The sequence below is a fragment of the Temnothorax nylanderi genome, unplaced genomic scaffold (assembly GCF_030848795.1).
Source record: "Temnothorax nylanderi isolate EJ_2023f unplaced genomic scaffold, tnyl_v1.0 TNYL_tig0047_pilon, whole genome shotgun sequence".
NCBI lineage: Eukaryota > Metazoa > Arthropoda > Insecta > Hymenoptera > Formicidae > Temnothorax > Temnothorax nylanderi.
The window spans coordinates 1,051,925-1,067,535 of NW_027249109.1; the positions used below are offsets into that span (position 1 = coordinate 1,051,925).

At 36.4% G+C, this 15,611-nt stretch overlaps 1 protein-coding gene and 1 long non-coding RNA gene across 7 annotated transcripts in view; one reads left to right on the plus strand and one right to left on the minus strand.

Annotated features, from left to right (window-relative positions):
- The window catches only part of LOC139772247 (uncharacterized), a 102,534-nt gene extending 91,034 nt beyond the window's left edge, over window positions 1–11,500 (plus strand). The window contains exons 3-5 of the long non-coding RNA XR_011718090.1: window positions 10,392–10,539; window positions 10,670–10,778; window positions 11,075–11,500. This is a non-coding gene — a long non-coding RNA (uncharacterized lncRNA). The remainder of the gene's footprint in view (window positions 1–10,391; window positions 10,540–10,669; window positions 10,779–11,074) is intronic.
- The window catches only part of Syt7 (Synaptotagmin 7), a 167,328-nt gene that overhangs the window by 101,274 nt on the left and 50,443 nt on the right, over window positions 1–15,611 (minus strand). For 3 of the 6 annotated variants that reach the window (XM_071705764.1, XM_071705763.1, XM_071705765.1), the window contains exons 2-3: window positions 12,126–12,276; window positions 8,063–8,307 (exon numbers count right to left, since the gene is read on the minus strand). In XM_071705764.1, the coding sequence (XP_071561865.1) occupies window positions 8,063–8,307; window positions 12,126–12,227 (347 nt within the window). In that variant the 5' untranslated portion in view covers window positions 12,228–12,276. The remainder of the gene's footprint in view (window positions 1–8,062; window positions 8,308–12,125; window positions 12,277–15,611) is intronic. The other 3 variants (XM_071705768.1, XM_071705766.1, XM_071705767.1) reach the window with 1 other exon arrangement.

The following is a 15,611-nucleotide window of genomic DNA, read 5'->3' on the forward strand; positions in this document are numbered from 1 at the left end:
GTCTCAATTACATCTGATTAGATATTTTAATTTAACAAAATATCATGAAAAGCACTAATAATTAATATCGTAAAAAAATTTTAAGTCAAAATCTTTGGAATATTCTTCAAATACCACAATTCTGTTATGAACAAAAATCTTCCTGGAATATTCCGCAGGAGAATGTAAAAAAGATACGAGGCAAGTAGAATGACCATATGCTTGGTCAGTCGGGGACAATCTCTCTTTGGGAGTGCCCACATAATTTAGTATCCTAAAACCAAAGCTTTTACGAGATACAAGCACCAAAGTTTTTTACGAGAAACGCAAACCGTGAGACTTTTGTACAGCATTATGTTATTTGATATAATCCAGGCAGAAACTTGACCGCTTCATCTTCATAACGTCCAAATATGTGTATATCAAAAGTATATCAAAAATAGATCATTTGCATGTTGAAATATCCATTACGTGAAAATGAGAGAAGAAGAGATTTTAACTTTTATATATTTGAACTTTAAAATATTCAACTTAGTCGCGATATTACTGAAAAAATAGGAGAATATGAATTATATAATATTAATGTTATTCTAAATTTATCTTGTTCCAGTTTGTAATACTTTTAGAAAAATATATAGTAAACGAAGTAGTGATTATTCAATATCATATTGAAAATTTTATTAACACATTAAAACTTCAAAACAAAATCTGATATTTTTATTAAGACAGTCCGGTATTATTCTAAAAGAAAAGCTCCGAGCATTCACATCGATCATGTAGACATAGTATATACAGACTTTTTAATAAAACATGTGACATACTTATATCTTATATGAGTCAAGCTTAAGTTAAAGCTTGGTGAAAGAAAGAGAAAAAGAAAGAGATCAATTTTCTGGCAGTAAAACATTCTTGTTTTCTTCATTCTTATTAATTTTTTGTTATTTTCTTAAGGATATATGACTTTTGAGAAAAAGTTAAAAATTTTACGCGAACACAATGCAAAACTTGTAATTAAGATGATATTAGTTTACAAGAATAATATGATTGATTTACAGCTTCAGTTTTTAATAAAAATTACTTAATAATTGATAACTTCTGACACTAATTAATACTTAAAGCATATTTGAGACTTTACCTATACATGTATAAAACATTACACGTCCCTTTACATTCAGGACATGAATGATAAAACAATGACGCATTATGAGAGAAAAAATAATAGGTCAGCTCTTCATTGTGATCTCGAATAATGCTTTTTTCTGGTTTCCCTTCATTTTCACCCCGTTTCTTTCATTAAAGAGGATTAAAGAGAAAACTAAATTACTTCCGTCTTTAAGCTACATATCTATCGCGATATATGCGATTCGTATAATAAAAGCTTTTCAAGAGACTGTTGATAGAAATTGAGGTAGGTTATATTAATTATTAAGCAGTCTTCATTAAGACGATAATAATGTTACAAATAAAGTGGAACAATGATTGTATTTATGGAAATACGTGCTTTAGAAAATGTGGGGGCACATGGTATTAGAATTTGTGCTCAAAGTTGAAATTATTTATAGCAAAGTTAAAATAAAACTTCTACAAATAAAGGATTATGATGAATATTACGAAAACGTATCAAGATTCTGTCGTTGGGTCATGTATATACATTTCTCTCTCCTTTTCGCAAGCATTGATATTTCCAGCAAATGTTTAAAAAGAGCCAGTAAACAGCAAAAAGTTATTTATATGAGATGTTCGAGATACCTTCGGTTCCCATTTCTGCCCCTAAGCTTTTCGCTAACCCGTTTCATTTTTATTCATATAATCCGAGTTCTTTGTCGATACTTCCTATAATAAAGCTTATTGCGATCGCGCAATTATCCGATATGTCCCGAAGAAACTGAAGCGGGCATTACGCTTTTTATGCATATTCAAAGCAAATGCGATATACATGGTGTCTAATTGAGCACTCGGCTCAGAAATAACGTGATGGAAACATGAGGTTTATCGCGGAATGTACGTCGTGCGTGTCTCGCAGACGTTTACGCTCGTACGTGTTCGGTAGCGCGGAAACGCCTTGATGCTTTAAAGTGCTTTCGCGTGGTCTGGATTTGTCTTTCGTGTAGACTGCATATTTGAACTCAACGCACACGATACGCACGCGCACTCCTGATTGAATACTAAGCGAAATAATTAAGATTAAATCCCCCCGTCGGAAGATTTATTTTTGGTAAATTCGCGAGTGACAGAATATACAAGGTATTCTTAATAAGTGTAACCGAATCATTAGTGTACATTCGAAAGATTAAGGATTAATAACAAATTCTTAAAAAAATATATCTAATGACTTATTACAAAGCTACAAGAAGGAGTTTAACCCTTTCAAGTTATACATATATCCTTAAATGGCACATATGGGTCATTCTATCCGAGCCCATTTTGACAATGCTGAAACATTTAAAAAGTTTAAAAAAAAATTTATGCATTTATAATTTAAAGCTTCTAAAAGACCATTAAATTTTTTAAGGAGATTAAGTATTTTATATTTAAATTATTTTTACGGAAACACATCAAAAACCGTTTTACGTAAATAAAGTTATAATTTTACAATGTGTGCAAACAAACAAACTTGCTTGAGCGTGTGTATTTTTTAGTTTAAACTTTCAAAAAACATATATGAGACAGTTGAATTAATACAAATAATACACATAGTAAAAAACGTCTACATATATACATACTATAAAAGCTTCAAAGAAGCTGTCAAAATAGTTTCTTCTTTAGAGATCGTTTCGAGCAACTTTGTTTCTCTGTTGCTCGAAAAGTAATCGAAACTTCACGTCGCCGATCTCCGCGCTTACCCGCCCGACATTTTAAAATTTTAGAAGTTATTTTCTTTGCTAAAAGGATTTGTTAAAAAAATTAATAGGTTTAAGACGGCATAGATGCGAGTGACTCTGTGCCATTTAAGGATTGATAACAAAACGTCTGGTCCGTGTCATTTAATACAAAAAATCAAATAAGTATAGAGACTTGCAATTTAAAATTAATTATCTACGAGTCCGTAAATTAATTTTGATATCGTGGAATTAATTGGCGACCGCCAAACCCGCCTGCGAGACCCGATTGTATCGACGTAAACGTCGATCCGTCGCCGGCTTACAACTTTTCTTTACAGGGTCACCGTTTTCCCCGGGCTAAAAGGTGACGATACAAGACGGCGACGTCACGAAGCATTTTAGCGGTCGTCACAAACACAGCTCAACCGCAAACCGCCAAACCGAGTTACAGGCCTATTTCGGAGGAGAGGGGGGGATGAATATCCAAGATTGATTCGAATACGACGACGGCCTCGTGTATACATACACACACCACGTGCGACTACACACTTCCCACGCTTATGCAGCACCGGCGGCGCGACGTCACGAGAAACTTAATGAAGAAAAAAGAGAAATAGAGAAAGAAAGTACACGACAGATTCGCTCGATGAAGCTTCGCGGGCTTCGTTCGAAAAGACTTGTTTTTCAGAGTTTTCCATTCAGTGCCGCTGAATGCGGAACTATCCGGCCGCTCTCTTGTGGAAAGAGCTAGCTCCGCTCGATGCTCGCGGATGCATCGTTGACGTTTCCATTTTCGTGAATAGCGGGCATTCGCGCGAACGCGTGCGTTTCCCTCCTGTGGTTTAGCAGCCACGCTATGGTCGCGCTTCGAATCGATTCTTATTCACGCTCTCGTACGACCAATCACGCCGATCTGTACATACGTCAATAGAAAATTTTGTAAATTCATGTTGAAGGTCTCGAGGAACACCTTCGGCAAATCGACAGGCGGATTTACGGCACACCAGTTTCGAGCGAGACGATAATTCAGCGACGCGCACAAGTTTTCGAGGTCCTTCGGGAGGACTGTGGTACTAACGATTATAACAGCCGAAACTACATCGAAATACTAATGCGCGTCGCTATTTACGCGGTACGCAAATAAATCACTGCGTCCTCCTGATTTCCCTGCAGTCGAGATGTCGCGCACGAATGCGCGGCGTCGCATAACACGACGCCGCGCGCGGCTCCGTATTTTCCATTCATGAATATGGAGAATTAAAAGAACACGGGGGGGATTATACGCGAGAACTCTGTTAATTTACTACATATTTCTGGATTAGTCCGTCGCTGATTTGTAACCGGCTATTTTCCACGCAGAAGGGAAGCAAATGCGTAACGCGCAGCGTCATTCATACAAATTCACACGAGACGCCTACGTCGTGCTAATCTCGAGCTGTTATAGAGGTAAAATTCCGCGCAATGGAGTTCAGAAGCAAAAATATATCGCTTTGCGAAAAGGAAAGCAGTATTCGTTGCTCGTATTTACAGAGCAGCTGAATGAATTATAAAATTCGAAAGCGATTTTTACTTTTCGATCAGCTATATACCGCCTCGAGCTATTCATATGGCGCGCGTTTTGTTCCATCGCGATTTATACTAGAAAGCACGAGAATAAACGTCACAACGTATTTCTAAAACGCGCATACACTCGGGGCCACAATCTCGACAGCCATTGAAAATTGTATATTGCTACCTCCATTGTTTCTACCTTCTGTCGTGGAAAATTCCGCAGTTACGCGCTTCCCTGACCGAATCGCATGCAAATGTCTTGATAATCGAATCGCCAATACGATTTGAATGGATTATCGTCTCTATTCCCGCGTTCGGTAATCTCCAATTGATATTTGGCATAAAACCGAATCTGCGAATATATTATGATTTTGTGCGTAAGTATATTCGCGAAACACTCTCGCGAAAATATAAGTGATCCGCGCATTTTTGCGGTACCTACTGATGTGAAAGAATATTGAAAACAGAAAAAACAAGCCAGTAGTAAAAAATTAACTTTCCATTCCTCCTGCATTTTTATTTTCGCATGTGAAACCAGATTAAAGCTTGAAACGCTTATTTATATTTATATTTATTTTACAAGTTATTATTGAAATATGTATGAGTAGAAGAAATGAAGTTTCAATTACCGTTATTTTGTTACGAAATAATCGACATCGAAAATGTTTTAACACAGCGTTTGGAAATGTCGGGTATTTCTGCGAATATCAAGAGATACGTTAAACAGTTTTGTTCGCTTGGAAATTGGAGAATAGCTTATCGTTATTTAACATGATATTACTGAGAGAAGAATAGGAATTCTATACTTGTCAATCATACGGCGCGCGCGAGCACACGCCTTTGACAGTATCACATATGTGTATCTTATTTCTAATGGAAAAAAAAATACAAACAAAAACACTAGTTGAAGTAGCCATGAAAAGCACGTTACGTGAACTGTTCATTAACGATTGTTCCAGTTGCTCCATATAAACGCGTCGAGAAAGGCCCAACTCTATTTACAGAGGTCGGCCGAATGCCCGTCGAGGGGTGGAATTACAAAGGATTACAAAGGACTGTCAATTCACGAGGGGTGGACTCGCGCAAGTAAAAGCTTTCCGAGCAAATACTAATATTTAAATTTCTTAATATCCCTAATTGACAGCCGACCATGGGAATAATAAGCTGCGGAATTAATGAAGCTCGTGTTATAACCCGAATATCATCAAAACTGGTTGCGTCATAATGAATCCCCTAAAAACTTATCTATATAAGAGGGGAGCATAATTGGTACGACGTTATTTAACAAACATATTAATCTCGAAAATATTCATCTCGGTGCATAGTTCGTGGAGTAGCGTTATATTACAAAAATTCTCTTAATTGGATAACGTTTAAAAGCAATTCATGTACATACATTTCTTTTAGAAGCAAACGTAACGAGATAACATCGACTTTGATGTCAACCTGGCATGAGCAATTAGAAGCTTTTACGCTAACATCTTTCTTAATATTTTTAACGGACGGTCGTGGCCTTCAGAAAATAAATCATAAGATTAATGACGTTGGCATCGTAATACGAATGTCAACAAAACTATTGTATTTTCTTGGATATTATTAACTATCCAAAACGGCGTATAATGAAATAACTACGCCAAAAATAAGTTCACAGATTATATAAAAGAAGAGCATATAATAACAATGCTATATTCGGCGAATGTCGAAAATACAGTCGGAATCAGTCTCGATGCACAGAGTTTCGTGGAATTACGTTGCATATAAAACCCATTTAATGTCATCGATTTTGATATATATGTATATTTAATGTGTGTGTGCGAGTTCTGAGCCTTCAAATATTTTTTTATTATTTTACGCACAGCACATAAAAAATTATAAGTTGAATTCAATCTTGATTTTTTACACGAATTATATCTCACCGGGAAGCTTTAAAACTTCTTAGGATTAGATCATTTATTTTTTAAACGATTTATAATTCAGAATTCAGGGTTTATTTATAATTTTATGCGATACAATAAAAAACAGTTGAAAAATCAAAAAGCAGCATAAAACGTATATTAAAATATCAAATTATATCAAAATACACGGCATGTAAGAGATTATAGATAGAAATCTCTCTTGAAATCTAATATTATAGATCGTCTAAAACGTCTTAGGAAACATAATTTAGTAATAACAGGAAATTTGATATCAATCTGACATGAAGGATTAAATTCATGCAACTAAAAGTCTTTGAGAGCAAATACTGATATTAAATTTCTTAATATCTCTAACCATATAGTTAGCCTAATTAATATAGTTAGGTCATCAAAAAAATCACAAAATTAATAATACTGACGCTACAATACGAACGTCGACAAAACTATTGTACTGTTGTTAAATTCCTAAAAACTTCCCTAAAATGTCTCGTGCAATTAAACAATTTTGCTAAAAATGTGCATTTTACATCACGGGTCGCAAATTATATAACAGGGGAGCGTAATTGCGCGGTGCCATTTAATAGCGAGTGTCGGAAGTATGTGTTAATCTCGGCGCATAGTTCGTGAAGTTACGCAATAATCAGAAATTCACGGAATCAAATAACTATTCGAAACGAGCGTTGCCTTGGTAATATAACGGCAAGTTTCGCTTTGACTTTGCCGTGCCGAGCGATGCGCGTAATGAATTGAGACCTCTTGATTACTCGGCTAGAGACAGTAATAAATGACCCCGTAATGAACGACCCTCGTCAGGAATGTCGAGAATATCGTCCAACGATATAAACGGTAACGGTCCATCAATAACGTGCCGCTGGTACGTTATTGACGCGTTCGCGCGTTTCCGTTATCCAGGCCCGAGAAACAAAAAGGTCTCTCGCTCGCGGCGGATATTCCGTCGTCGATAACCGCTCTTACCGGCGAGGGAAACTTACCGACAGGCAACCCGCTGCTGATATTCGCAGACCGGGTCTGACTAATATTCGGCTGTACTACTTCGACGTAGAATTGCCGCCGTATCTCGGCGCTCAGACAATAACGAAGCGATCTACGATTCTCACCTCGCACATGTAGAGAACGCTCGACGATAAATCGCGCAAAGCTCGATTATGCAAAGGATTAAACGCGAGATTCTCCATTAATCGCATCGTGATTGCTGCTCGTTTCGCTGTAAAATATCGTTTCGTCCTCGCTTGGCGAAGCTACTGGGCGAAACGAATGCAACAATAAAGACGACACTCGATTTTGCGCGATAAAACAGAACGAATGACGTCCTTATAGTCGTAAGAAGAGACGTACGAAGAGATGTAAGACTCAGAATTAATGATACTCTTTGTCAAGTTATGAATACATTGCGGTATCTTCAAGTGATTTAGAATAGCAACGGCGACAAACTCGCGCGCAAACAAGCAAATATACAGAATAACGAACGTATAACGATTGCAGCTTGTTTACCCTTCATTGAAGTCAACGTAGAGTGTATTTATTTATTCTTATGTAAACGTCGAGATATTGCTTTGCCTCTAATCATTGCAGCATATAAAAGAACAGGAGATAAAAATATAAAAATATATAAAAAATATATATAACATATTATATTTTATATATATCACACTAATATCGATAAGAGATCAATTTCTTCGAAAGAAAAAACTTCTCGGAAAAAATGGCCAAATTCAGAACTGGATCATGGCACCAATCGCCCGATTACTTTGGCAGAAAGGAAAGTTCGCTTACCCAAGAGCCTTCGTGCTGATCAGGGGTGTCTTCAGGTTGAGAAAGCCATTTTTCTTAGTGGTTTGTTGCTGCTGGCTCGAGCCATCGCCATTATCGTTTTGGTCCTCGAGATCGTCGTCCCGCTGCTTGGACTTCCTGGCGCGTAGATAGAGCCACATAGCTAATGCGAGTCCTACTAGAATTGCGAGAGCACCGACTGTTCCGAAAACTGCTGTCAGTATGACGTCACGGCGTTCCATGCCCACCTGGAATGCACAAGAAAGCGCAAATCGATTGAGAAACGGACACATTTACATCACTCGTGTCTGTATCATTCCCTTCTTACGACACGAAGGGCAACTTGACGAATCAAAATGGGCAATTAGGTTTCGTAACTAGCGCTCAGGACGCGGCACGATCCGTCGTTACGTCGTCTTTCCACAGTCGTTTTCGTAAATTTGAGGAATAAAACGTAACGAGCCGGTCCCACGTTTATACGCGACCTGAGACTCCTGAGAGACAGGAACGTGTTTTCGACCTTATAAAAGGAAATGATGTCGTAAACTCGGCGAATACAGAGATGTGGGATTTTTTTCGAAAGAAAGAGCGAGAGAAAAAAGGAAAGAAAGATCCTTAGGGATGGCCTTCGCGATGACGAGAATGTGTCTTTCTAGCATGGTCGAGCACGTCCGAAAAATTCATTTGCAGACTTCGCACGTAGCGGTTGGTGTCAGCGAGTCCGCTGCAGCCAAGGCGAGCCCGGTCAATACGGAGTACACCTTAACAACGGTACTATACATGTAGTGCCCCGACTATTGAGTCGGAGGAGGTATCGCGCTCGGCTAGACGTTACGCCCATAAACCCAAACCCGTCCTGTCATTCCATGCACGAATGAGATTCAGCCTTAGCAATTTGAGGTATCTACACGTGCACGCGCGCCAACTATTTCGTCTAAACCTCGGTTGTGGCGAGGATAGGCCACGTACGAGATACGAGATAAAAGCACGTGACGTTTCGATCGAAAGATGCCGATTGATTAGGATACTCCCGAATGCCTGTGCCTCGATCTGCACATTGCGGTATGTCGCGCACTACGTCAATACATCAATGCGAAAATGACAAAATGTCATCGTCTCGCGTCTTACAAATCATATTAATGCTTATCATTAGATTAATTATCACTTCAGTATATTATATTTATATCTTTTATAATGTGATGTAGTTTAAATGTAGTTTAAATGTGAAAAGAAAACAATGTAAAACAAAGTATTGTACGAAGTCCATCCAAAGCCGCAAGGCATGGATTAATAAAAATATAATAATATATATTTATATCTTTGGAAAAAAGGAATAAAGATGGAAAGAGTAAATTGATCAATTTAATCATTTACATATTGCAACAAGTCATGAAAAATCTCAAAAAATGCACTTTAAATTTGAATAATTTAAAAAGAATATTACAAACCAGATATTTTGAACTGCTTTGATAGTTCTAATATCATAAGTAATGAAAGTTCTCTTGCCAAGTACGTGCTTTTTGAAAAATACCTGTAAATTATTCTAAGCGCACTAATAATCTTCTCGCATTATACACGACAAGAATAATCTTAATGCATAAATTCTCTCCTCTAATCCAAAATGAATGATCACCTTCGTCTAAGGCGGTATCATCACTCTTATTTATAGGATTAAATACCCTTTTATATTCAAGAGATGTATTCATTCCATTACAAGGTAGAATCAAAATATAGCTTCGCTTCTCGTTAGAGGGTATTTCGCAAATTAGTTTTACTTTATCTTTTTAAGCGGATGACACGAATACGAAAAATATAGGGGGCATTTCAGAGGCTTCAATATTTCGCTGTTAATTTAAACGCTTCCAAACGAGAGAAGTTATTATATGTCGATTTGATTCAATAAAATAGAGGGTAATTTTTCCGACAACATAATTACACAGCGAAATTTATGCACATTTAGAAACTCGACGTCTTTTCTAGAGACACTTCTCTCCTGCTCGTATCTCACGTGACCATAATTTATACGCATTATGTTCGACGACGTCTGAGGTAAAAACCATGGCTTAAAACGAGCAGTCCCCATATATCAGTCTCAAAAGCGCGGCACGCTGTGACCCTCTTTGTAACGTATACCTCTTGAGTTACACTAACGTGCTGCTAGACGTTCGTCGAGCGTTCTCGATTTTCCGTGCGACGTCGATTAAACACGCCCCTCCCCCTCCCTCCTACTCCCCGGAGCACGCTGATAAAATATATAATCAACGTCTTTTCCACGTGGCTATACATCAGAACATTTACACGCAATGTAAATTAAGCTTTGCTCTCCTTGCAGAAATATTGACGAACGTTGAGTGTGAATAGGGAAAAGGTATGCGATAATAATGCAGTACAGCGCCGTCTCATTAACGTTCAGGTCGTGCTTCGGAAGCAAATGCGGCGAAAACCGCGTCGCGGAATGAAAAGCGATTCACCCGCGAGAGGTACTATTTAAATCCGTTACGTCACGCGGCCCATCGAAACGCGATTATTGGTCGACAAAGCGATCAGTTGCGGACGCAGAAAATACAAATACAGCACAATCACCCGTGACTAATCAACGATGGCTTTCAGGCAATTTTAAATGCGCAACACACACAATTGGCATTTTCGTCCGTTAAAAGCTGATAAGTTACACAGGATGTCCTGCGGCTGATGCGACAATTGTGCCATAGTGATATAAGTAAGTATTATATCATACACGGTTGTATATATTATAAAATATAAATGCTTGACTATTTTGATATACCATTAATTTTTTCCGAATTTATTTCTTTATTATAAATCAAAAAGTAATTAAAAAAAGTATCTGTAATATAGAGTAATTTTTTTAATAAAGTATTTTCATAAGTTCTTAATTTCTCAAAATGAGAAAAAAAGTGAAGCATTTTTCAGTGATACATATCTATATATTGTATATGTATATATATGTCCACATATAATAAAAAATTTTATTTTCCTTAATATCACAATCATTAGTACATGCAAATAATTGCATGAAAAACTTCACACATAACGGTGGTGAAAAGTTATATGGAATAAAATGTCTACTTGAATTAAACGAAGAGGATTATGTATATTAAATGTGTGAATACAAAGGATTAAGCACGTGGCACGTCTCGTTTCGTTGTTACCCCACAGCGGATTACGATAAATGCCACAGCATGGTTTATAAAATTGAAAATTGTATTACGCAATGTAAAAAATTAAAAATACTATGGTTTTACGTTTTGAGGACTTATCTTTTAAATTTTAAAAAGACCGAAATGTACAAAACATCCGTAATCAATATGATAAACTTGGAGTATTAAAGAAGAATGTCCGAAAGGGATTTGCTATAGCGTTCTTAGAACTTATTACATATATAGTAATTCTTAATACTTGAAGGTAAAATAACAAAGCGTCTTATAAATATTTCCAGTTTCATGCAATAGAAGAAGCATTTCCGTTGTACTGAAAATATCATTCTGTATAAACTCTTTCAATGATAAACTTTTATCTTAAGCTACTTATTTTGCATTTTCGGTTAAAATATCTCTATAAGATACAAAAGAAGTTTCTTCCTTGTTTTGAATACGTCTGTCTGGATTAGTGAAAAAGTGAACGAAAATGTAATAGTTTCCGGCAGATAAAAAATTTTCAAGATATAATTTTTTAACAAATCAAACTTAAAGAAAAAATAGATGCAAGTTTCATCAGTCGTATATATTTATAATCCAAAAATATTAAAGCACGAGTCGGTCTGACGCTAACAAAATACACATGAATTAAAAATAAATTTTCATTAAGTAAGAAGTAGTTTAGCATCATAAAACTTTCAGTAACAGTAAAGTACGCTTTGACTAAGACAGTAAATGACTAGAAGATGCTACTCAAAAAATTTATGATGTCTCGTTTGTAAATACATTTATCTGATGAGAAGAGGTCCATTAAGCAAAAAGCTATGGAGCGTTATTGCCACCGTTTTATCGCGTTATACATTATTACTGTATAATTAAATAAACTTTGCTCGTGCAAATTTGTTACTTACAAGTTTGCGGGCACGGACTGCTGCATCGACTGCTCTAGGAGGACCATTGAAATTTGGATCCAACTCCAAGAAGTATTGGCCCGCGAGTCCCATGTATACCATGTTTCCCTTCTTTGCGGTATTAGAGACTGATTTTTAGCGAAATTCTCACCTATGTTAATAAGCCTTTTAAAGTCCTGCGACTTCGCCAAAGAGCATTCTTTCAAAACTCCATCATTAGAACTAAATTATGCAGAATGGGATCGAAGTTATCATCCCCAGGAGCGTGCTTAAAATACAATATTTAACAAGCGGGACGGATGTAGTTCTTTCACGCAACCCATAGATAATTTGAAAATTTAAATACGCAAGGGAAGAGGTATTACAAGAGAAACAAACGCGTGTTGGCCAGAAAATTATACCTTTCTCTTAGCTTGACAAATTTTTCGGATAGTTTGAGAACTTGGTTGTGGTATTACCATCCCCCCTAGGCAAACCAAACCACTCACAACTTCCCTTAATACGCCATTGAATCACTCTTCTGACTTTTGAATGCGTAACGAATGAATAATTCCGCTCGAGATGATGTAATGGTATAAAACATAATTTATAGTAATATTTCTTGAAACAAAATAGCATCCCGCAAATTGTAACAGGCAAATTATTCACTCATACGTCTTGAAAAGTTAGAAAAGATGAATGATAACTCTGAGCCACAGTCTGTACGGGGTACGGGGTCAGGGAAATTGGGGAGTGTCACAATATAGACAAATATTGCACTGTTACGAGACTACCTTCCGTTCTTGAAAAAGTAATACTTGGCAGATCGACAAAAGTTTCGTGCCCATCAGTTACAACGATGTCATAACTTGAAAATTTAGTGTATTTCAAAACTTTTAAACTCTGTATCACGTATCAATACCAATATCCTTTACAACTTCGAGAACTGTGAGACACGTAAAGAAAATCGAAAATAATAATACGCAAAAAATGTATTACTCGTCGAGTTTGAAAGATGAGCGCCGCGCCAAGAGCATCCGAGAGTCTCTTTCGTTGAAATTAATCTTCGCGGTTACATTATTGACGAGCATTAAGCCTCATTTAGAACGGAATACCTGCTGCTTTGCGAAAGTATCATAAGTTCTCTGATATATCCGAAACTAACTTTAAAATTAAAAATTTTTGCCTTTTCTCGATTTTAGATCACTTCTCGTTCGATAGAAATTTTTACTGTTACATACTTTAACATATTTTTCCATAATACAGACGACTATTTGCACTGATTACGCTTATATTGATTAATAGAGGCTTGAAAAGTCCGTTGATATACGATTTCTCTTCCCATTCCATCAATTATGATTAGCATCGCAAATTACGTAATAAAATTACTTTCTCGGTAATATGATTGACTAGATGAGATATAACGCAAAGTCTTGGCGACGCTCGCACGAGGACCATAATTTTGAATGTGAAAGCGATTCGTTGCTCCTAATAAGCCCCGTCAAGATGCGGTATAATAATCACCGAAACGAAAATAAATCACCGACAAAAATAGATAAGGTGCAGCGTAAACGAGATTTTCCTCCCGTAAATCATTCCAGCGCAATTCCTGGCATTTCACCATACGAATAAAGGTAAGTTATAAGATGCAGTCCTAATTAAAGTTCCACCGGGAAGATTATGGTCGTCGGATTATCTCTTTCGATTCGATGATTGCTCGTAGATGCAGTATTTACTTAAAGCGTGATATTTAATATTCCACGTTTGAAAAAATATTATAATAAAACTTATAAAATAAAAATATTACAAATCTAAGAAAAAATAATGTCGGTATCTATATTTTTTACGTCATAGATTTTCAGATTTAGCTGCTTCCTTGTATATATACAGTTAAACTTTAATTAATTAATTTAAATAACTTAATATTTAATAAACTAACATTTATAAAAACAAATATTTCCATTATATTATCTCTGCCAATTGTTCCTTATGAGAATTATAATTTGCTATAACAACAGTAATCTCATTAACGAGAATTAATTGAAAATTATATTTTTTTCTCGCTCTCTTCTTTTTAAAGAAAAATGTTTAATCAGACATTATGAAAGTTATATAACAGTATTGGCAAAAATTTATTAAATCTTGGAAACGATTTTCTAAAATAATTGTTTTTTTAATAACTGAATTCAATTTTATATATTTTGCGTGCTTTAAGACAATATAGAAATAGACATACACAAATGTTTATCGTTATTAAAGTTTTCGTATGAGATCCCAGAGGTGCGAGTAATAACAAATAGCTGTAGATTTCCTCAGTGTATATCCGATACTCGCTTTCGAATTACCACTGGGATTTTATAAGCAAAAATTGTGTAAGAGAAATTCTTTTATTAAAGATTTACGTTACGTTATAACGTTGAAAATAAAAAGCATCAATTTTGAACTTTATAAAATTCTAGTACCAAACTATATTTGGGAAACAATACCACGATTTTTCATCATTTTAATAGAACTTGATAAATATATTATTATCTTAAACACACATTATTATCTTAAACACACGGAGGTTACAAAGTTATTGGAAAATAAAGGTTACGCAGTATATTCTTTGGAAAATGACGCAAACATGGAGTTATTGGACAAAAAAAAAAGGTTACATAGTACACTCTCTGAAGATTGACGTATAAATTTCAACAGAATTTTTCCATAATTCTGGAAGAAGACGGTGTCTTCAAAAAATGTTTCTATGTCATAACAATAAGAAGCAAAAAGACGTAACATAATGCGTGCAATCCTGTCTGCTACGTGTCGGCCTTTTTCTACTGAAATTTCTCCTACAAGAAAATACGCTAATGGTTTTAAATAATTCCATGATTTCAAACATTCAGCTTTTTCCACTGAAATTTTACCTCCAAAAAAATATACTAATGGTTTCAAATAAGAAAAAATATATATACATCTGTATTTTATTTATTTTAATGAGAAAAAAAATGTTAAGATATTTCCGACGCGTTTTCTATAAAATCACAAAATAAACATCTCAAGAAAAGAGAGAAGAATTTTTATTAGCGATAAACCTTCGATATCTTGCTCTACCAGCGTCTCCGTTTTCGCAAGCAGAAAAGAAATGCAGAAATATGCATCTAAGAGCAATCATTCGCTCGGGCGCGCTCGGCATTCGTTTCGGCAAATTTCCTTGCGACCGGCCTTCTCCCGCCCGCGCCGCGACTCCTGGCATTCCGCCAGGAGAAAAAAATACGGAGTTGGCGAGAGCCAATTAAGGCGCGCGCGGCTGACAGGAACACCCGTTTCGCGCCAAGCGCTTTCGCCCTCTGAAGAAAATAAAACCTGAACGATCCCCCAATCGAGACGGAAGCCGCGACGGCGGCGCGCGGGTTCAACGACGTAATTAACCCCGCGCTCCACTTCCGGTAGGGCGTTCGCCGGGTGGAGGCAGGTGGAGGCGAGCGAGTGTCGCGTGTGCTGCGCCGGGCGTGTGTATCAATC